General features: G+C 43.2%; 1 protein-coding gene across 2 annotated transcripts in view; it reads right to left on the reverse strand.

The window, feature by feature from the left end:
- Positions 1 to 243: 243 nt before the first annotated feature.
- Morc2 (MORC family CW-type zinc finger 2) overlaps positions 244 to 21,835 on the reverse strand; it is a 39,141-nt gene continuing 17,549 nt past the window's right edge. The window contains exons 5-26 of one of the 2 annotated variants that reach the window (XM_034508648.2): positions 21,485 to 21,575; positions 18,502 to 18,610; positions 15,501 to 15,660; positions 15,277 to 15,388; positions 14,667 to 14,792; positions 13,957 to 14,036; positions 13,074 to 13,156; positions 12,775 to 12,860; positions 11,549 to 11,689; positions 11,311 to 11,465; positions 11,025 to 11,153; positions 10,421 to 10,526; positions 9,705 to 9,837; positions 7,912 to 7,986; positions 7,448 to 7,825; positions 6,798 to 6,929; positions 6,338 to 6,392; positions 5,710 to 5,851; positions 5,363 to 5,587; positions 5,176 to 5,269; positions 3,067 to 3,255; positions 244 to 2,259 (exon numbers count right to left, since the gene is read on the reverse strand). In XM_034508648.2, the coding sequence (XP_034364539.1) occupies positions 2,191 to 2,259; positions 3,067 to 3,255; positions 5,176 to 5,269; positions 5,363 to 5,587; positions 5,710 to 5,851; positions 6,338 to 6,392; positions 6,798 to 6,929; positions 7,448 to 7,825; positions 7,912 to 7,986; positions 9,705 to 9,837; positions 10,421 to 10,526; positions 11,025 to 11,153; positions 11,311 to 11,465; positions 11,549 to 11,689; positions 12,775 to 12,860; positions 13,074 to 13,156; positions 13,957 to 14,036; positions 14,667 to 14,792; positions 15,277 to 15,388; positions 15,501 to 15,660; positions 18,502 to 18,610; positions 21,485 to 21,575 (2,870 nt within the window). In that variant the 3' untranslated portion in view covers positions 244 to 2,190. The remainder of the gene's footprint in view (positions 2,260 to 3,066; positions 3,256 to 5,175; positions 5,270 to 5,362; positions 5,588 to 5,709; positions 5,852 to 6,337; positions 6,393 to 6,797; positions 6,930 to 7,447; positions 7,826 to 7,911; positions 7,987 to 9,704; positions 9,838 to 10,420; positions 10,527 to 11,024; positions 11,154 to 11,310; positions 11,466 to 11,548; positions 11,690 to 12,774; positions 12,861 to 13,073; positions 13,157 to 13,956; positions 14,037 to 14,666; positions 14,793 to 15,276; positions 15,389 to 15,500; positions 15,661 to 18,501; positions 18,611 to 21,484; positions 21,576 to 21,835) is intronic. The other variant, XM_076938229.1, reaches the window with a different exon arrangement.

Genomic DNA, 21,835 nt, shown 5'->3' on the forward strand with positions numbered 1-21,835 from the left:
GTTCTAGATTTGGACCTGAATACGCCCCTGTACCAACAAAACCATAAACCTAGGCAAGCCAATGAAAATGTTCAGCTATATGAAAAATCCCTTTTACTAATAGTGAAAAGTTAGGATTGGAGATACCTACAGTTAATGAGTTGCTGGAGCAGAATGAGAATGTATCTGATAGTCCTTTCTGGAACTTACCCTCTATACAAATGTAATGGATAAAGGTACACACATACCACAGCTTTCTTCACAGATGTTAGAATTGTTAAATATTTATATAGTTTCATGACAACACATCCAAGACAATGAAATGCCCTGGGATGGTTCAGAACAAAGTCGACCCATACTGGCCATTCTTACACAACAAGATGCTCTCAGTCAATGTAAGGAAACCCACAGGGCAGATGTGTAGCTGGACGCCCAAGGTGAATACTCTGCTCTCCAGGGAGAACTTAGGAATCAGGTAGAAGAGAGCCTTATTTTTCATGTTCAGCCTTTTGTAGTATTTGAATTCTTACCATGTCCACTGGTACTTAGCATCTTAAACCCCACCCTTCTCCTTTAGAGCCAGTGGATGCCTTATTATCAAGAAGTTCCAGTCAGCTCTTCCATGATGTTCCCAGGGAAGACCCAACACCCAAAAAAGCTAAGGCTGGATTTAGCACATCCAGAAAAGTTAAAGCTAAAACATCTAGGAAATGCAGTTTTTCTGTGTCAGTGGGTATTAAGGAAGTGAGGCCAAAAACAAACAGTGGAGACATAAAAGAATGAAGAGAAAGGTCTTGTGTTTCACATAAGAATGTACTGAACGCAGGAGTCTCACCAGTAGAAATTTATAGTAACACATTTTGATTACATGTGTAAGTAAAAAAAAAAAAATCAAAATGAGTATTACCTGCCAATAAAAATGCAGGGCCAATTTCCTTTTAAACAGTGGGTTTACGGACAAAAATGGACCACACCCTGCCTGGATAGGGTCGACAGAAAGTTGGATGGGGGTCAGTGGTGGGGGTAAGTGCACCAACTCAGAAAACCCATCTATTGGAGAATGTTCGAGAGAAGAATTTCTGAATGCTATTTCCCCTAAACAACCTGATGGCAGAACTCAAGTAGGCACTTCTAGCCATATGTGCACAATTCCCTCACCACCACTTCCCCATCTTCTGCAGAGACCACGGGACACAAGGTAGCAGCCTTGCCTTGATGGATATAAATCCCAAGGTGGTTTGGATCAAGAGTACAAAATCAGTCTTGAACAGGAGTGTGAAGAGTTGGGACTGGAACCAGAATTCTTCCAACAGCCATCAGATGAAGCTCTTGCCTTTGTGGCTCTGAGTAGTTGTCTGAAGCACATGGTCCCTCCTCCTCACTTCCAGAGCATGGGAGGTGCAGGGCTCTCTGGAGCCCAGAGAGTACATAGTAGAAAAGCAGCAGCAAAGGCTCTCCAGGAACTAGCACCACTGAGGAAGCCTTCTCCTCCAGAGAGCTCTTTCACGCCTGCACACCCTGAGAATCTTTGGAGTTCAACATTCAGAGTGCTATCCAGCCCAGGGATCTGACCCGTCAGTGCTGTCTATGCTTGAGCTTGGATAGTGTGGTTGACTCAGGAAATGGCTCCTCCAGTAACAAAGTAGGTGGTGCATTGGGAAATTTGAGCATTAAGAAACATCTCCAAGCTGTCTGGATACTGCCACATCCAAGATGACTGACAGCTGCTCAGGTAGCCTACAGACCTTCACAGCCCTGACTGGATACCAGGAGATCTGTTACAGAGAAAGTCTTTGTGATACTGGGCCTGTTTTGATCACCCCTTGAGGGCCTTGCAGAGCTGAGTCCCTGGGGCCGTATATCTTTCATATCTCATTGTTGATGCCCTTGGAGCCTCTCCAACTTCAGGATGGTACTTTCTTCATCCTATCTTGAGGTGCCAGGAGCTGAATGGCTCAGACTCTGTGCCCTTTCAAGAGTCACACAAAAAAAGTTCGGTCTCACAGCAGGCATTAACATCTTCTCTTTTAAAAAATAAATATTTATGTAAACTTAGGGAAGAAGAGTCAAAGAATCTCCTTCCCAAAGCACAAATGTCTCACATGACTCAAACCAAGATTAAGTCCACCAACTCACAAATGAAAATCCCCACCCCAGAAGCTGCTGTGTTGAGGGGCAGTGTGCGAAGGAGTTGATCTTACTCCCAGCTCCTCAGTCCCCTTTGGTGATGAGGTCCTCAATGTAGGCATCCAGCTCATCATCTGTGTTGATGTCTATGTCCTGGAACAAAGTGGGGTGGGAGTCAGATGGGGCAGCAAGACAGGGTGGAGAATAGGGCTGAGCCAGAATCCTGTTATCTTCTCCTCGCTGTCAGCTTGTTTCTTGCTCTTGCCCTACTTCAAAATCTCAGTTAAATCTGTATTCCCAAAAAAGTATGGGAACTTTCTTATCAGGTTTCCTGGTTCTAACCTGCACACCTTCAAACTAATCAGTGTCTTATATAAAAACTTAGACTATGCCACATCCCTTGTGACTTTCTACTCTTGGGCTCAAACCACATACTTTACCTGGCTCGTACTTCTCCTCTGGGCCACGGTTGCCTACTACAGCTCAGTGAGCTCCCAGTCTTAATGCAAGTATCTCTACCCTGAGAACCCTAGTCAGGTGGCTTCCCCAGGATTCTGTCCCTCATTATTTATTTCATAGTACTACCCCATTAATAGCTCCAGCTCCTTCACCAGCCTGTCCCCAGAGATCAATCAGGTTCTCCGTGTCTACTGTGTAGAAAAAAATTATGCCACAATCCTAAGGACAATGTCCCACTTCTACTCAAGCACATCTGGGGTATCATTTAGATAAGAATTCTGCTTATGCCTTAAAGAATTCTCAAAAACTATACTGCCTGGGGGTGGGGGTGGGGTCTGGTTGAGACAAGGCCCAGGCAGCTCTAGCTTCAAGCCCTCTGGTCAGGACTCTGAGCAGCCAGGGTTGGAAACAAAGATTCCTGTGAGTAGTTGAGTCTTGTGAGGAGTTCAGTCCCACCCCTGAGACCAGTTGGTCTAGCTCCCGAGAGGGCTTCAGGCTCACCTCCTGCACTTTTTGCAGGAGAGCTACAATGTTGGTCCTCAACTTCTGTAACTTTTCCTCTGTCTCACGAAGCTTTTTCTCTGATGTGCGTAAGCTCTCCTCTGAGGCTTTTGCCCGTGAATCAGCACGGCTTTGGTAGGAATGGCACAGATTCTGGAGCCCCACCTCATACTGCTTGAAGTATTCTTTCTGTGGAAGGAAACAGAGGGGTGGGGGGGTGGGGGCGCAGCGGGCAATGAGTTCACAGGACGCTTGGTTTTATTTCACTACAAGGGGAAACAGCCTTCTAAAACCAGGGTAAAGAGACCTTAGTGGCAGTCCTTTAGGGATACCATGAGGATGAAGACACATGCACTCATCCAAGTGCTTAATAAAGTAGAAGTCTTACCTTTACACATGGGGAAAAAAAAAAAAAAGACTATGGGATCATTATAGTTCAAGCACACCTTTCTAACTCCAAAACAGGACTGCCGTATCTAAGAGTGTTAGGACCAAAGAGCTACCAAGCACCTACCAACAGCAAATATCCCCAGATTTATATAGTAAATAGTTGTACAGCAACAGAGCCTTTACCTATGAAGTAGTTAAAACAATCTACGTAGTATCCCTGTACGGTCTGCCTGTACTGATAAAAGGAGTCATCTTCATGGGCAGGTCAACCACAGGCCCTGCTGCCCACTCTAGTCTAAACTGTACAAGTATTCATCTGCTTCTATGGAGGTTGCATAAGCTGCTGCATTGAGGGGCTTCTGACTGCTATGTTTGTGTCTAGACTACCATCTCACACCATGATAGCAAGAGAAATTTAACCGTCTACATAAAAAAATACCTTGGTTGCACAAAATAAATTTTAAGTCAAATTCAAATGAATATCTTGAAGGCAATTATATTAAACTTTTAATTGTGAACACTATTTACACACCAATAAGGACAAAAATTAACATAATTGGAACATTGGTTTTAGCAATTGCAACTAGAAGACAAAATTGTGCCCTAGTACTTGCAAGCACTTTTGCAAAAACAAGCTAGATATTATTTTTAGACTTAAACAGTCCCAAAACAGACTGTTTTGGGCTGAGTGACAGTGCCTACTGCTGAGGTTCTGCTGTGCCCTGGCTTTTGCTTTGAATTTCATAATTTGATGCCAAAGGTAACAAATCAAACTGCAAGAAGATGTCTGTTCTCCTAGAGCCTCGGGAGAACCTGGTCTAAACAAGGGTAAAAGCCAAAGCTTGGGCTGGGCTTACTCTGTGACAAGAATGTGGTGGGTCTCGTGTCCCTCTAAAGGCAAGGGCAGCAGACAATCAGCTTATTGCACATTGCTGTATGTAAAGCTATTCCTTGTTTGACTGCCTCTGGCTACTTTCATGCTATAATTACAGAGCTGTGTAGTTATTAGACACTATACAACCTACAAACCCATCATTTGCTATCTAGCCCTCAGCATAGTTCATATCAACAATTCCTGCAGCTCTGTTTCCTTTATAAAAATGAGGCTTAGACTGATGCTCAAGACACACCATTACTTCTAACCCTTTCACCCTATCACTGCTCACAAAAGCCCCCTGCCCCACTTCAGAGTCCCCTGCACTTGAAGCCCTAGTTGAGTTTTGTTTGATTGGTTAGGTTTTTAGGTAAAGGTTTTCCTTCTCTAGCCAAGCTGCCAAGACTCTCTGGGCACTGCCTCTCAGCAACATTTCTCTCAGCCTCATGGCCAGAGACCTAGAAGCAACAACTCCACCTCCAGCAAGTCTTTAAGATGGTGGAAGCAGGAAGTCCACTGAGCTACCAGGGCCCTCATGCTCATCTCTACATGGCACTAGTCTTTCATTACCTCTCTCCAAGTCTCACGTTTTAGGTATAGTAAGTCTAATACCATTGATGTTACCTAGGGCAGGTTTGAGAAAAAAACGAGGGGGGAGTGTGAGCAGAAGGTGCATTTGTCCTAAATCTGTAAAGGAGTCTCAAGGGGTGAAGCTGTCTTTCTTTTCTGCACATCAGTCTTATCTACTCAGATCTTCTCTCGGTGAGAAGGGAAGCTGATGAGATGATGATAATAAGCATGTGCAGGCAACTAGGTGTAAAAAGCAAAAGTTAGGCCAGACTCACCAGAGGAAAAGATATTAGTTCTTCTGAATTCATAACACTCAGCTCCTTCTTAGAGATGGGGAAACTTGGAGGCAAGAAATACCGCAAGCAATTCCTAAGTAGGAAGAGAGGGACTAGAACTCAGAATAAAATGGAAAGAGTAAAGAATTATTGTCAGCCCCAAGGAAAAGGATAAAGAAACACACACCGAAGAATCTGGACCAGGAGGTCAATAGTCTCATGGCTGGTACTGGTGGCAGTGGTGTCAGGCTCAATGGGAAGACCATCAGAGGTGGAAGGTTCTGGCAAGGCCACAGCCTGCTGGGCCACCATAGCCTCCTCCTCCTCTCCACCTTCTTGCTGCGTGTCAGGGCTCTGATGCTCTGGGGAAGGTGGCTTCATCAGTCGTACATCTTCACTGCCTTTCTCCACCCTACAGGGACACAGAGCTTATCATGTCTGTCCTCACAGGCTACCAGGAGGGGACACAGGGGTAGCTCCTCTCTTTGCCCTAGCTGACTTCTGCTATTCTGATCTCCCAGAAGAGGGCATTACCAGCGGTCTCTTGGTGTTGTGTCTGTGGGTACATAGTCAAACTTCACTTTCCATCGAACCACATTCTTGCCCATCTCCACAGCTGTGACACGGCCTGTGTACCACTCCCGGTTCACACGGACCTCTACATGCAGTCCTTTATCTGAGAATGCAGACACAAGTGAGGATCAGAGAACTGTTTCAGTGCTCCCACTCAGCCAGGGCTGTATTTGTAAAAGGTAGTCCACAGGTGGATCCCTAGGTATACACCTAGGATTAGCAATGCTGATTCTTCCGTCTGTCATGGAGCCAAGGCACAGGATGACTTGCCAAGGGAAAACACCAAAGAATTAGTATTAAAATGAGCAAAACCATAAAACAAACAAAAAAATAAGCCAGGCATGGTGGCTCATGCCTTGAACCCCAGCACCTGGACACTGATCCAGAGGATTGCAAGTCCAAGGCCAAACTGGACTATAAATATCTGCTCAAAAAATCTCAGGACCACAAATGAAACCAAAAACCCCAGAACCAACTATGGAATAGAGCCTAAGCCCAGGAAGCTGCTAACTTTCAGGAGGAAGCTGCTGACAGTGAAGGTTCTATTTCCATCTCCACCATAGCCTGACAGGGATCTCCCCAAACTTGCCTTTCTGAGCCTTCTTGAGTTCAGCTGGGTCATCTTCCCCAGCACTGTCGGAGAGCTGCAAGGAGAACAATCTATTAGAGGCTTCTTCAATGGCCCCTAAAAAGTAGACTTTTATGTAACTGGCTACCCATAGTCATCAGCTATAACATTCGTGTCTTACGCTGTCCCAAGTATCTACACTTCTGCCAACTTAATAAACAAAACAGCAGGCAAGCCACACATTTGAGGTGATTGTGGGCATCTAGATGTACATAAGTGTATAGCGGCCTGTCATTCGGAGGAGTCTCAGGTTGTACCTGGCACATATTTCTAATCATCTGGGTAAAAAGAGTCTTTGTGAGGTTCAAGTAGACTCAAAACCTCAAGTCATTAACACAGTGGGAGCTGGCACAGGCCCCAGGGTGGGAGCTGGCACAGGCCCCAGGGAGGCAATCCCTGTGAACTTCATATGACTACACACCTCATTCACTTCCTTCTTTTCCTCCTTCACAGCAAGTTTGCCCCGCTTGCATCTCTCTTTCCTCTTTTCAGCTTCTTCTTCAGCCTCTTCCTCGTCTGAGACTGCAAGACTCCGCTTCCGGACTGAGGGTGCCTAGTGCATAAGAGTAGGACCATAAATTGATTGTGCTTACCTCCCAAAATGCGTGAAGATGTTATGTAGTCTAAAGAACTACTCAGAAGAGCTATGTCAATCCCCACTTGGAATTACTTAGTACACACAAACACAAGCCCCTGGTCCAACCACAACTATCACAGGAGAAGCCTCTCAGTTTATTCTCTGCTTGTCAGCTGAGACCTCCTTGACACACAATGACTACTATCATTACCTACCAAAGCCATCTGTCATCAAGTTAACAAACTATGCCCACACCATGAGAAGCCAACTCAAGTTTGTAGCATACCAAGGTAGGGTGTGCTGAGTGAAAAAAACTCCCTGGGTAAAAAACTTCCTGTGTTAGTTCTGAGCAAGTCTCTTCAGCTATGTAGACTCCTTTTCTTCAGGGGCATCAGAAAAGCTTTAAGATTCAGTGACGCTGGATTCCCCCAGTGTAACCTTTTTTTTCCTACAGCACTGCTAATGAGCTGGAACACAGAGGGAAAGCATCTCACCATGGACTGTTTAACAGGTGGCTCCGGCTTCTTGACCACTGGAGTTTTGATGGCTTTTTGAGCAGGGACCTCTCGGTGGTTCTTGGAATTGGGGATTAGAGATGGTGAGGGAGTCTGCACAGGAGGGGTGGGTCGGGGTACAGTCTTGATAGGAGGGTTTGCAGGCTTTCGAGGGGCTTCAACTGACTGGAGTAGCCTGGAAGTACTAGTTTCTCCTCGGGCTGCTGTAGTGGGTGGTTTTGGAGGGCTGATAACACTCATCTTTCGGAGGTGGGTAGTTGGTTTGGGAGTTTGAATAGAAGGGGGTCTACTAGGAGCATTCTTGATCACTGCAGGTAAAGGAGGGGACCGAGGACGCTGAGGTCTCCGTACAGGTTCCTAAAAAAGGCCCACAGACAGTGAGAACATTGACCTGAGCTTTGACACCAGAAGAGCCCCACCTCCCTCATGTCCCTGGGCTTTACTTCAGTAGAAGGTCTTGTAGTCACTTCTAAAGGCAATTTCTTTAGGTCAGCTTGTGACCGGATGGGCGTGGTTTTCTGCAAAAACAAATATAACAATCAAATTGTGTATCTTGGTATAATGAGACAATACCTTTTTGGATCCTCACTGTGTGCCTGGGACAGTGATCAGTTCTATTTCTGAAAGCTTTTTATTATCACTAGAAAGACAATACACACACACACAAAGGGTACCTATGTGATTGATTCAACAACTGAGAGACTGGGGAAGTCTTTAAATTTTCTAAAAAAGAAACCAAAAAAGTGGGAAAGGACTGGTAAAGAAAAGTTGTCATGAGGTCAGGAAACTGGGTGGGATCAACACGCTTATGACATTTCCAGTTTGTAAGTATAGTGCACTGTACAGAGAAGAAAGAAAATTGCTTTTGTAACAAATATGAAGTTGGAGGCTGTAGAGATGGCTCATTGGCTAAGAGTGTAGATTAGTCTTGTAGGGCACCAGAGTTCAGGTCCCATCACTTGCAACAAGGATGTGATGCTCTCTTCTGGAATACACAAGTACCTGAACTCAAATTCCTCATGCATGTACACATGAGCACACACACATGATTTTAAAATAATAAAAATAAATCAGTAAAAAGACATGAAATCATGAAACACTGGAAACATTTAAGTACACATGAAAATTTGATCAACCTTAAAAATAAAAATTAGCAAGATAGTGGTACGCCCCTTTAATCCCAGCATTTAGGAGGCAGAGGCAGGTGAATCTCTGTGAGTTAAAGGCCAGCCTCGTCTACAAAGTTCCTAGATAGCCAAGGCTATTACACAGAGAAACCCTGTCTTAAAAAACCAAAAATAAACAAATATTAAAATTAACCTTTGCTTACTTTTCTAAACACTGATAAAAAATGCAAAATGATACAAAATAATACATCTTCTGCAAGGCAATTTTTTAAGATTTTTCTTGTTTGCTTGGTTCTTTTCTGTTTTCCCAAGACAAGGTTTTTCTGTGCAGCCCTAGATGTCCTCAAAGATCTGCCTGCCTCCCGAGTAATGGGATTAAACCAGTGCGCCACCACACCCGGCTGAGAAAGATCCTTTTAAAGCCTTAATATTTTGTGAATTCTTTTCCAATTTTGTAAATTATAAAGAAATTATTATGTACTAAAAATAACATATATATTAAATACAAATGCTTCCCTATGACTATTAAAAAGTACAGAGATTTTTATGTGTAGGTATTTATGCAAAATTGAAAAGAGCTACTTCTGGTGATCCTAGCTACCCCAGAGAAACTTAAGTTCTATGGACTTAAGTTGATCTCAGTGAGCCACTGTATCAAGAAAAAAAAATACAAGAAAAAGCAAGAAAAGGGTTAGAGATATAACTCAGTGGTAGTGCCTGCCTAACATACAAAGCTCTAGGTTAATTCCTGTTCTTGTGGGGGGTGGGGAGGTGGAGACAGAGGGGGTGATGAGGAGGACAGGAGAGAGGAAAAGTTATAAAACTATTGAGTTAATGGTGATTTCTTTTACACTAGTATATTTATTTTTTGGAATGCTTATACATTCTAAATACACTGAATATATAAACTTTGAATATATAAACAAAATGGTTTGTTATCTAAATAATTAACAGGGTGTACTGAAATTGTCTGGACTAAGAATTCAGGGTTGAAAAAACTTGGTGGGAACACACGGGGAATGGAAGGGACAGGAAAGCCAGTGAAGACTCTTGTCCTAGACAGACTGCTGACACAGACTGGCTGTGCCCACTTGCCCATGACCACATACCTGAAGAGCTTCTAGCTTTTCCTGCTGCTGGCGAATTTTCTCGGTCAGCTGCTTCTGCTTTTCTTCCTGTGTCTTTGGGTCCTTTTTTAATGTCCCCAAGGGAACCTTTTGCTTCTGTTCAGAAGCTTCACAGCTGTGAAAAGAAGAGACTGGTAGCAAAACAAGGCTCCAAGAAGGCAGAGATTTGCTGTCCTGCAACTGCCACAGAGCTTTCAATGCATAAAAATGGTATGTGTTACAGGACACATTTACTCTTCCTTCTTGGAAATATACCATGTGCAGCAGCCAGAGATGTGAGGCTATGAAAACAATGACCTCAAAGAATACCCCAAGAGTGGAAGGAACAGTGGCAGGTATGGTAAATGTCCAAGTTAGCTTTAATTATAGACTTGACAAAAGCCTGGATTGAGGAATTGCCTAGACCAGATTGGTCTGTAGGCATGTCATGTCTCTAGAGGATTGCCTTGTTAATTGATATGGAAGGGTCCAGTCCACTGTGGATAGATAATAATATCCCTAGGCAGGTGGTCAGGATGTGTAAGAAAGCTGGCTAAGCATGAGCCTGAGTTACTGACCTAGTACATAGTGTTAAATGATAGACTATGCTTGGAAGAGTAGTCAAATTGCTTTTGGTCCTGATGTCTATCACAGCAACAGAAAGAAAACTACCACAGGGAGGGAAGAATACCCACAATCCTTGTTAAAGAAAGGCTCACCGGTCCTGCTCAGGATCAGGGTTCATGGAGCAAACCCAAGTATCAGGGTAATCTTTTTCTACTGAACTCAGCTGGAAGGGGAGAGTCCTCCATTTCAGACACAAATCTGCAAGAGAAAAATACCCCTCTCAACTGGTCAGCCATATTATCAACAATTACTGGAATCCTGGCTCCTCACAGCTAGGCTCAAGGCAAAGATGTCCTTGAATTTTGACCTCTTTATCTATTATTATAAAACAGTGGTTCATCTTATGGACAGATTGCAGCAAGGATTAAAAAAATCACAGGATCTTGATGCTATTACTTCTTCCTTCCTCTGGGCTCAGTCAGTTATTCATTCTAAACCCTACATGGTACCAAACCTACTGAACCTGGCCCAAATGTGATATGAAGTGTCTCCAAGGTGTGGTAATTGTCCACCTCACTAAGAGAAACAGGAGGAACTAGCGGGCCTCAAGATTGCTCACATAGCCACTGCCAAACAGATCCTGTTCCTCGTGGAACCTAAGTTCATGAATGTTACTCAAGTCAGAAGGCCAGCTTGAGACTAAAGACAAGAATATCATGACAGGAGTCTAGAGAGAGTTCCTGCCACTCAACTCACCACACTGGATAGTGGTTGGAATTTCCATAGCCCTCCGGCGTTTGAAACGCAGTTCACTGGACGGAGGTTGGTTCCAGTTGGCAGAAAGGTAGCCAAACTCATCCCAAAACTTGATGATCCCACGCTGGGCTAGATAGAAGACAAATGCTCACATATTACCATGGAAACATCTGCAGCATGTAACAATGTAACGTCCTCTTCCTAACTAAATTCACCCTCACAAGCCACATAAGCACCTTAAGACTCATAAAAGATAGGCTGAGGCCTGGTGGCTTGGCTACATTACCAATGGCGATGTCCTTCCAGTACTGTGCTAAGTGCTCCCCCATTGCTCGCAACAGATGCCGGTACTCCTTAGCATCAGCAAAGTCCTGCTTGTTATGCGTAGGCTCCAGAACCAAGTAGGGCACATCAACAACCCCAACAACCCCACCGCATGCCCTGCAAAGACAAAGAGGTCACAGCTCTGTCGCCAAAATCTTCTGCCATTCACCAGGGCTGGAAAACTCTCCTAGAATACTCACATGCCCCCTTCTAGCTGTGGGCCCACTTTCTCATACATCTTGATCAGACGGCTACAGTTATAGATAAACATGCCATCTAAGTCCCGGTGTTCAATATTGACCCCAAAAACAAAATTCAGTTCTTTGGGTTCTTTGAGTGCTCTAATCAAGGAGAGAAAAAAAAAATCAAGCATATTAACTCATTAGCAGAAAAACATCATGGTGCTAATGGTATGTTAAGCATAATTTGAGACATGTTAAAGTTTTATATCTCCATTTGATATGTGATATTAGACTTGATAAGGATCTGCACTGTTCCATGACCCTCTGTGTATATACAGAATTTAATGTAGCAAAACAGGGGTGGATTTAAATATGAATGAGTTACTATGAAACTGCTGCAAATCTCTGCAGAGTTACATGGTAGAATAAATATAACATTATAGTCATACATTCCTCAAAATCCCAATTATATAACAATAATAGTTCAGTCTGGCTTGGTTTTCAGGATAGAATCCTGGAACTCAATCTGTAGCCTAGGATAGCCTCCAACACAGAGATTCATCTGTCTCTGCCTCCCAAGTACTGGGATTAAAGGCATGCACCACTACACCTGGATTATATAATAGTTTTAAAGGCAAAAACTTAACAAAAATACAGAAGAAGATACTCATGACATGTCAAGAAAATCTTGGGATAGGTTAGAGTGAAGTAAGCTGAAACTTCTGTCTGTGGTGAGAAAACCACCTGGAGTCTAGCTAGGAAGTCATGCCCCAGAGCCTGAGAAGCTCCATACACAGCTACTAGGATGATGATTGAGACCGCAAACAGTACAATCAAATAAAACAGCACAAAACCTAATCTATAGTATCATTCTACATGTGTAACCAGTAGGAAGAATGAATTATGAGCACAGAAAAAATTAAAATACATATTTTCAGAAGAATAACATTCTTTTTACTTTAATATTTTATATTTTTATATTTTTATATTTTTTCAAGTTTTATACAATGGGCATTCTTTGCAACCTTAACAGAAAAGAATAAGAAAAGTACAACAGTGTGAAGGAAGTGAGTTTAGTGTTTCAAGTGTCAACCGGCCTGCCTTCCACAGGTCAGTAGAAGCACTTGACTGCATCTTCAAAAACAGCAGAGATTGCTTTCTCTAAGTAAACTTGGTGCCAAATGGCGACCTGTCTGTGCAAATGCTACATAATCTTAAGACCAAAGGGCTGCCCAAGTACTCACCGCTGCTTGGCATCCTTGATCCTTTTCTTGACATCAGCTTCTCTACGAAGGGTGATAGCTGTATTCTGGACCTGCCGCAACATCACCTGCAAATGTACCACCATCAGGTGAATGGAGGAGGTGCTCTCTGCTAAATGAAGTAATATGTTTTTACACTGATGTTATCTAGATGCTAAAACATATCTGAAGATTATTTCTTTCTACAGAAAAGTGACCTTACAGGAGACAGACACTTCAAGCTCAGAATACTGGATTCCAGTACCACATATGCCATAGAGAGGTTGAGTCTAAGGACTTACCCTGGAGTCCCGTGTCAGGTCTCCACCCATGCGTACTTCTAAAGTCCGAGCTTTGCTCTCTGCCTCCCGGGCCTTCTCTTCAGCTAAAACAGAGAAGAAATCAAAGGTTCAGAACTCCGTCATCCTTCCTTGATCCACAGAGCAGTCCCTGTTGCACAAGGAGTATATGTTCACAAGGAAAAGGCTACCTAAGAAGCACAATGGCCACATGGGCATCCTCTGGGCTTGGACTAAAGAACTGCTTCAGAAAACAACCAAACAACAACAACAACAAAACCTGACATTCAAAACTGTCATGGTCAAGATGGTACATGCCTATAATTCCAGTACTTGGCAGGCTAAGCCAGGAGGGTCAACCAGTTTGAGGCCACATGGGACTGAGAATAAATCTATCTCAAATAAAAATTATAACCTCAAGGAAAACATTACTTATTCTCTGACATGCTTTTCAAGCTTACAAATGAATTATGAGAGTCAATGGGAATTCAACCATCAGCATGAGTTAGAGCCTGAAGAATGCTTTAGACAATCACCCTCATCAAACAGCCAAGAAAACTATGGTTATTCTAGGAGAGAAAGCTTGTGATTTCTGCTTCAGGACAAGCAGTATGAGATATAAGATATTCAACTGGTCAAGCCAAAGAATTGATGTTTGTTAAAATAAGACTCTACAGGTGTGTTTAATGCTACTCCTGCCCTTTATAAAGTCCTAGAAACGGTGGGAGGAGAGAGTCAAGTCTGGAGAAAAGTACTATGAAGGTTAGATATGGGGAGACTTGGAGAGGAAGTGGATTAAGGTAGGAGAACAGCCTTATCCCCAGGCTTTGGATATAAGCAGTGCCCCCAACTCCATCCCTCCTCCTAACACAGGGAGTAGCATTACCAATCCGTGCTACATGCTCTGCTTTCTTCACTTCCTGTTCTGCCCGAGTCTTGAAACGACTTGATGTATACTTGTACATCCTGAAGAGTGGAAAAAACAACCTGAAGGCCAAGCAGCAGTGGGGCAGGTAGCCAACTTGAGCAGCTCAGGAAGCACCCTGCCTCCTCCCATGTGGTGTTACCCTGGCTCCTTGTGATGTAACAAATCTAATCTCAATTCCTTACTCAATTTGTCTTTGGTGTTCAGCAAGTTAAAGAGATTAAAGATGAAATCCAGTGTTCCTGGGAACAGAAATCCTTTCTCCTGCCAGCCAACCCTGGCTCACCCTCCACATTACCAGAGGCTCTAGAGCTCCCAGATTCTCTGGGCTGCAGGGCCAAAGCCTACTCACCACTGTTCCCAGGAATCGTCATCTACTCTCATAGCAGGAACAAATCTCAGTAATAAGCCATGGCTTTTCCTTTCCTGTAAAGGGTCTATAGGCTCCTAAACTTGAGACAAGACAACTCCCTGTGCCTCTCTCTGCAACTCAGAAGGCACTGGCCTGGTCAACCAACCCAACAGCCTGTCAGTCACTTCTGTCCTTTCAAAAGAAGTGTCTCTCTGGTAAACAGGTACAGTCAACAGTGTTAGAGGCTTCACATTGCACCACCCTAACAATGTGGCCAGGCTCCATTTCCCAGTCCAGATCATGGTAGCTAGGCCCTTACCTGGGCTTATATAGACAGCAGGAGAGTCTCTTGGTCTGCACCTTGTGTCCATGGATGAAGATCCTCATCCGGGGATCAATATAGAGTACAGCAGCATAGGCTCGGAAGGAGCGTCGCTCTGGCTTCCTGGAGAAAGCAGGAACTGAGACATCCTGCCATTCACACCACAGTAAGTCCAGAGCTACACATATGGACTTTCTCTCTGCAGTTCCCCACCTTTCATTTCTTTCACATCCTGGCTTCTCATGCCATTTTGACCAGAATGGTCCCTCCTTACAGGTACTCCATCCTGCCCTGTCATGTCCCTAGCACAGGTGTCCCACAGACATCTCACCTGGCCGTTGCCCAGTACAATTTCACCACCCCTAGACCCAGGCCTCAGTTTCTTCTGTCAATCAAAGAGTTAGAACAGGAAATCACTAATCTTTGCTTTAGCTTGGCTGAGGAATTGCTGTCCTGCTATTAAGCAGGCAGGAAATCTCAGACTTTCAGCTCTATCAATATTGCTACCAAGAGAAAGGCAGGAAAAGGTCTCTTCCATCTTTCCTGAAGTCATCTAAGGAAATAAAGGCCAGTTCCAGGTCCAGCCACCCTTCCCAGCCATACTCACGTGCCCTCTGGGGAGGTTTCTGCCATCTGGATATCTTTTGGATTTGAGATTATGTCTAGTTCCGGCTCTCCGTTATCCATGAGCTTGAGATTAAAGATGATCACCAGTGTTCCTGGAGAACAAAAATCCTTTCTCTCTGCCAGCCAACCCTGGCTCACCCTCCACATTACCAGAGGCTTTAGAAGTCCCAGATTCTCTGGGCTGCAGGGCCAAAGCCTACTCACCACTGTTCCCAGGAATCTTCATGAACTGGTTCATCACTTGCTCCTCAGTGTGGAAGGGAGAATACTTGTAGACAAGCTCTGTCTCAATGGCAAACTTCTCCACATTGTCTGTGATAGGTTCCCGTGTTCGAGCATTCCAAGTAGGCAATGGGACAATCACCTGTGTTTAGGGTTAGCACAGACATGCACTGTGACTGGGGCTCCAGAGCCACCTTTCTCCAAACATGCAGCTTTCTTTTCCCTTCAGTTGTATAGTCTGGCATCAGGTTTGTAGCTTCTGGTCCTTCCCCAAACTCCTGCCACTATGCTAGTTTGTGCCTCCAACGTCTGTGTGCCTGTCTGGGATATCTTTGGCCATTTCATTAATACCACTAGGGAAAAAATATATTTGCAATTATCTAGTGAATCTAGAGATACAAGCTATAATCTATAACTCAGCAATTCTACTTCTGAGTAAATACATTCAAAGGAAATTTTGCATGTACATACCAGCATACACATATAGGAATAACCCAAATATCCACTACAGAGTGACTAAACTGAAATAGTCTATGGCAATACAAGTGAGTAAAGGCATAGCCACAAACATGAATGGATCTCACAAACACAGTATCATCAGAAAGAGATACAAGTGAATTCCTCTATTTTCAGTCCATGTGTACAGGTACTAAACCAAACTAATACACAAACACCAATGGCAGACAACACCCCCAGCCCACAAAAAGGAAGTGATCATCCTAAAAGTTACCAGGTGGTGATTTCTCCCAGGGGTACACTAACGACAATGACATTGGTCAGGTGTTCATAAGGGACTTCCAACTTTGGTTTATAATTGTGGATGTGTATTTTATTATAACAATTCCTCAAAATATATGAAATTTGATTTTATGTCTAATTCGAAAACAATCCCTTTTCTTCAAAAATCTTCCTTAGTGGCTTCATCATGTCTTCATCCCTTGCTCAAAGCCAGTAGTCAGGGAGTTGACTAAAGGGATTCTCTCTGTGCAGAAAACCAAATGAAGCACCTCATGGGCTCAAGCCAAATGGCCCACACATAAGACAAAGCAGAAATTCAGTATCTTAACACAGGCCTGGATGAGAACTCCTTAGAAGTTCTAACACTGCTAGTTTCTGAAAAGCTTCATGCTGAAATCATTCAACCACGGGGCTGGTTTGGACACATTCCTCCTGGACTGAAAATGATCTTATTTTGAAATCTTGGCAGAGTTTGCACTAGAGTACAATCCAAAACAGTGACCTTCTAGCACCAAGTAAGGGAAAAATCTCAATCCAGCCTTTCCACCAAGGGAATCAAGTTACATTCTCATTCTGTGAACTTGTCTCTGTCCCTTCCCAGGTGAGGACAGCACCACTCTGAACTGTAGGCACTAACTTTGACTATCGCTCCCACTTAGCATTTCTCCTTCAGCTTTTATGTCACCAACCTCCCAGTTTTCCTCCTAGGCCTTCTACTGACCTACACCTTGTCATGTTGGCCTAAGTCTCAAGTCCTTTTCTTGCTCCATTTTCTTTTTTAAGTGATGTTATCTGCTACTAACAATTCTAGAGCCTAGGACTGGGGATGTAGGGGGAAAAAGAAGGGGGAGGAGGAGGGAGGAAGAAGACAACACAACAACAACAGAAAGACAGGAAGGAAACCTACAGCTAATATTGCCCCCAAACTCCAGACAGACTTCATGTTGCATGTCCCAAACTAACTTACACTGTCCACTGTCCTCCCTCCATATTCCCCCTCTTCCATTCTTCCCTAGCCACAGATGGCCTACTAGCTCCAACCACCACACCATAGCTTGCAAGTCTCTCTAATCCCTTCATTTTCCCCCTTCAATAATCATTAAACATTGTATCAGAGTCTCACACTCTAAATAGGTAGCTTCATTTCTCTTAGCTCCCAGCTTGCTACCATAGACGGACCTCTTGACTGGACCACCCAAAATCTTTCTAATCCAATCACTGCGAAGTAACCACATGGACTTTCTAAAAAGAATTTGATACTAGGAACTGCTTTATTAAAATCCCATTCACTCAAATAAGGTCCCAAGGGCTCAACCTGGCCTTATTCTTCCAAGACTATCTCTCCCCAGCACCAACCTCAGAGGTTTAAGGATGTTTTTACTGACTCACTCCAAGACTCCTCTGACCAGGTGACATTTCTGAGAACCACAGCCCAGGCTGTCTATCTTCTCTAACAGGTTTGCTCTTTACAGCCTCACTGTATCTCTCTCCAAATACGAAGAATAAGGTGACAAACCTCATCTAGTAGGTGACAAATAAATAAATAAATAAATAAAATCCACTGATTGAACTAAAAATGGTAGGAAAAGGTTTCCATTTTAACATCAACTAGTTTGCCACAAATTTATGCTCAGATCTCGACAGGACTAGTACAAATTCAATCACTGCTAATTAGCAGAGAAGAGCAAACTGAAATTCTCAACTGGACTATCTACTTAAGTGACAGCTATTAATTCCTTTCTATACAGGTCCCTCTCAAGCCTTTATTACTCAGACCTCATATAAGTTAGATCAACACACTTCCTCAAAACAATAATGCATTCACAACATACTCCATAAAATAATCATCATAGGGGAAAGACACTGATGTTTTATTATTACCACAGCTACAATTTCTAATCAGTTAGGGAAGCGCAAAATATCTGCTTTGGTAACAGTTCTCCACGGAGACGCCCTCCAAAGAAATGGAGTATCCTGCAGCTATGGAAAAACTTCAAATCTAACTCTTATTTCTTACCACGTCATAGTCTCATTCTCAGAAACAGAACAGCCACTGTCTGAAGTACCTTGAGATTTTATACTTCCTCTCACATAACGTATTATCTGCCTTTACCACCTTTCAACCAATGGATTCACCCATCTCATCCTGTAATAGCAGGCACCTGCTCCAATTCTACAGCTCCAAGGAGCCCAGAACCACCAAGAAATGTCAAGTAGCAACTCAGGCCACAAGGATAAAACCTACTTCATCAATGCCTTCTTCCTCATGAAAGGTGCGAGACAGGAAGAGGCAGGTCATGGTATCCTCCTTCTTAGTGAAGAGGATAAAATCCTTCCCAATCCGCATTGAGCCCCTGAAAGGGAAACAGAGAACAAATTATTCCCAAGGTCTCAAGGCTCACCTGAAAGGGAACACACACCTTCCAGGCATAACTGAATCTGATCAGAGACCTCTTCTCCAGACTGCCAATACCCTAGTCCCAACAGCCCTGTTCCCTCCCACTCAGCCAGAACTCCTTGCTTTGCCTTCTTAAGGGTCTCTAATTCCTTAGTCTATAACCTATAACCTCCTTGAGCAAACTTTCCTTCCATACAAGGGTTCTGGGTTACTCACAATCCCTCTAGAATATATTCATTCAGACCACAAGCCCTGGGTTAGCTTCCCTCCCCAGCTTATTGCCACAACCCTAACAAATGAACATGCTTGAGTTCTAGGTTCATGAGGTCCTCTGTGATGTTATCAAATTTCACTCCTGCAGCTGACACTTTGAACTCATCATTATCTTTTGTGGCCACACCCTCTTCCTGTCCTGCCCTTCCTTCACTAACACAAAAATCCCTTTCTGTCCACTCATCAAATGGCAACACTGTCAAGAGAAGTGTCAAAAGACGAGTCTCACAAGTCTTTCAAAAACCAGTATGACTGTACCACTTAGCAAATACAAATGCTAATTTGATCTTTGAAGATCAAGGCCTGCCTACATCCTTGTCCAGTAACTCTAACCATTCTCTGTCTCAGAACTGCTTTGCTATTTGAGCTTACTCTACAACCTTGAGTTTGTCTTCAACAAGGTTTGAAGCTTGGCATAGAGCAGAGTGGTGGAACTTTTGCCTAGCATGTGCAAGAGCCTGGATTCAATCCCCAGAATCAATGGAAAACAAAACTCATCTGGCAAAAGTCTAATGGAATCAAGGGCTTCCTTCCGGTTGGGCCATGTTAATCCTTCTACAGAACAGGTAGAGACAGGCTTTTCCGGGCAGCACAGGGCAGGGCAGAAGTATGAAGCAGCAATAGAAGGACTATCTACTCAACAATGAGGCTATTTAGTTTCATCTTTTTCTGAGCAGCTTCTGAGTTTTATAGCTATTATCTCATTAGTCCTTACAACAACCCCAGGGAAAGGACAATGGTAAGGAGCCTCATTAATCTCTGTATACAATCAAGCCTGCCATATCAGGCATACAAACGAATGTCACATTCCATTTCCTAAGCACTTGTGAAAACTCCCAAGATACTCCATACATACCCCCAGGGCTGTCAATTCTCTTTCCTGATGACAAGACTCATTTTCCTTAAATCTCAGTATATTCCTTTCTTCCCTACAGCTTGTGGACAGCACTGCCCTCACTCAAATTTGGCAAAACTTCACACCTCTTTTTTTTGTTTGTTTCTGTTTTTGATCTTGATTATAGGGTCTGACTAGTAGAAAACCTAAAACATCAACTTCCTTGTTCAATCCCACGCTCACCATAAATCACCTCATCTAACTTCTGAACTTTGAACACTAGATGGCTCCAATTCAATGAGACCTTTACAAAAACCTCTTAAACATGTTGATAACGGAATTCTAACTCTGTACAAGTTCCTTCTCAGTATTCTAAGCACTTTCTGAGGCATGTTTTACTGGCTCCTGAGGGAGAATATCAGAAGTTAGAACCTCATTTTCTAGTTTAAGAAACATCAGAAAGTTAAAGCTGAGTCTGCAAAAGTGATGGGACTATTGAGACCTCAGTTTCATAGGTCTTAGATTACTTTTTCAGAATCCTCTGGGGAAAGTTCCCACTGTGACTGACCATAAACTAGGAACTCTCAAAGCAGTAACAGCATTTGATCCTTAACTATTTGCTAAGTATGATCATTTACAAGAAGTTACAACTTTAGTAACTAAATGGCTGGATTAAGATCTGAATCTTTGCTGACCAAAGTGAAATGGACAGTCACTTCCATTTTCTAATCAGAAAGACCTGGTTCATATCTTCACTCTCACAGAAACACCTGTACACTCTTAGGCAAGACAATTCACTCCTATACATCTCAAGTTTTTTCATTTGAGAATGTTAATAAAACCCACCCATCATCATGGGCTAAAATGATATCATCCATATGAAGTTTAGCACACTACCTCCTAGTCCATGGTTAAGTGCTTATTATTAACATTTGGTTTCTTTCCTGAGAGGAAATCAAAGCCCAGGAACCAAGCCCCTGAACTCTTTGGAAGCACTCTCTTCTCCACACCCAAAGCACAATACACTTGAGGCCCAATCAAGGCTGTTGACAGATCAAACCAGAACCTTTTCTCAAATAAAACAACACGTTTCCACAGCATGACTGGAACATGACTCATAATTCCATTTGCACAAACTATCATTCCACTAAATATTATTCCACCGAAAGGTATGTGCAGCTGGAAGTAAGTATTTCAGAAATAGAAATCCCTTTTCTCAGGGCTTTACTCCAAACCAGAACAACACACTTCAAGCACTAAAATATTGGAAACAAAGGTCCAAGGTATTAGATGGATCTCCTGCTATATGGCCTTGCAAGATGTCCACATAAGACAGTTTACTCCAGGAGGGAAAGCCTGTGTTTCTTGTATTCACTCTGGATCCCCAGTGCCTAGCACAAGCATACTGATAACACTGTGAAATGACTCCCTTACCATCTCAGATATGCCCCAGCCCCAAAAGACAACCACCCACAACCTCAACCATGGGATATAAACAATATTCAATAAGAGGAAAGAGAGAGCTCTAGAGAATGTTTTAGATATTCAAATCAGTATACTGAGCAAATTCAGCTAGACAGTTGGTTAAGTACCCCCAATCACCACTGCTTTCTGATTCTCTTATTGCTTCAGATTTAGTCCTAGAGGGACAAAAGAAAGAACAGCAAGAATGTACCATATGATTTTATACCCCGCCCTATGCCAGGCTTCCAATATACGTACGATTTTAATCCATTGCCATATTGCCCAATTTGAGTGGACTCAGGAGTTCTTTTGGCTGACTTCCCAAACTGGATCACACTAGCAGCATCACCTCAAATGGTAGACAAGAGAAAATAAAAAGTTAGAATTATTTTCTCAGACCTCTCAAAGTTAGCAATATGAGTCAGCTTAAATACAAGCATGGCTATATGCCAGCAAAACCTCTCTCCAAGGAAATTCAGTCATGAGGCATAAGAAGATAATCCTTGCTTGGCCCATCAATACCACCACAGTGTCCTGTGTTGTTACCAGAACATGGGAAACAGTCTCAGGGGAAGAAGCCTCAGTAGTTATGGCTCCAAGATGTTGCAC

The sequence above is a fragment of the Arvicanthis niloticus genome, chromosome 7 (genome assembly GCF_011762505.2).
Source record: "Arvicanthis niloticus isolate mArvNil1 chromosome 7, mArvNil1.pat.X, whole genome shotgun sequence".
Taxonomy (NCBI): Eukaryota; Metazoa; Chordata; class Mammalia; order Rodentia; family Muridae; genus Arvicanthis; species Arvicanthis niloticus.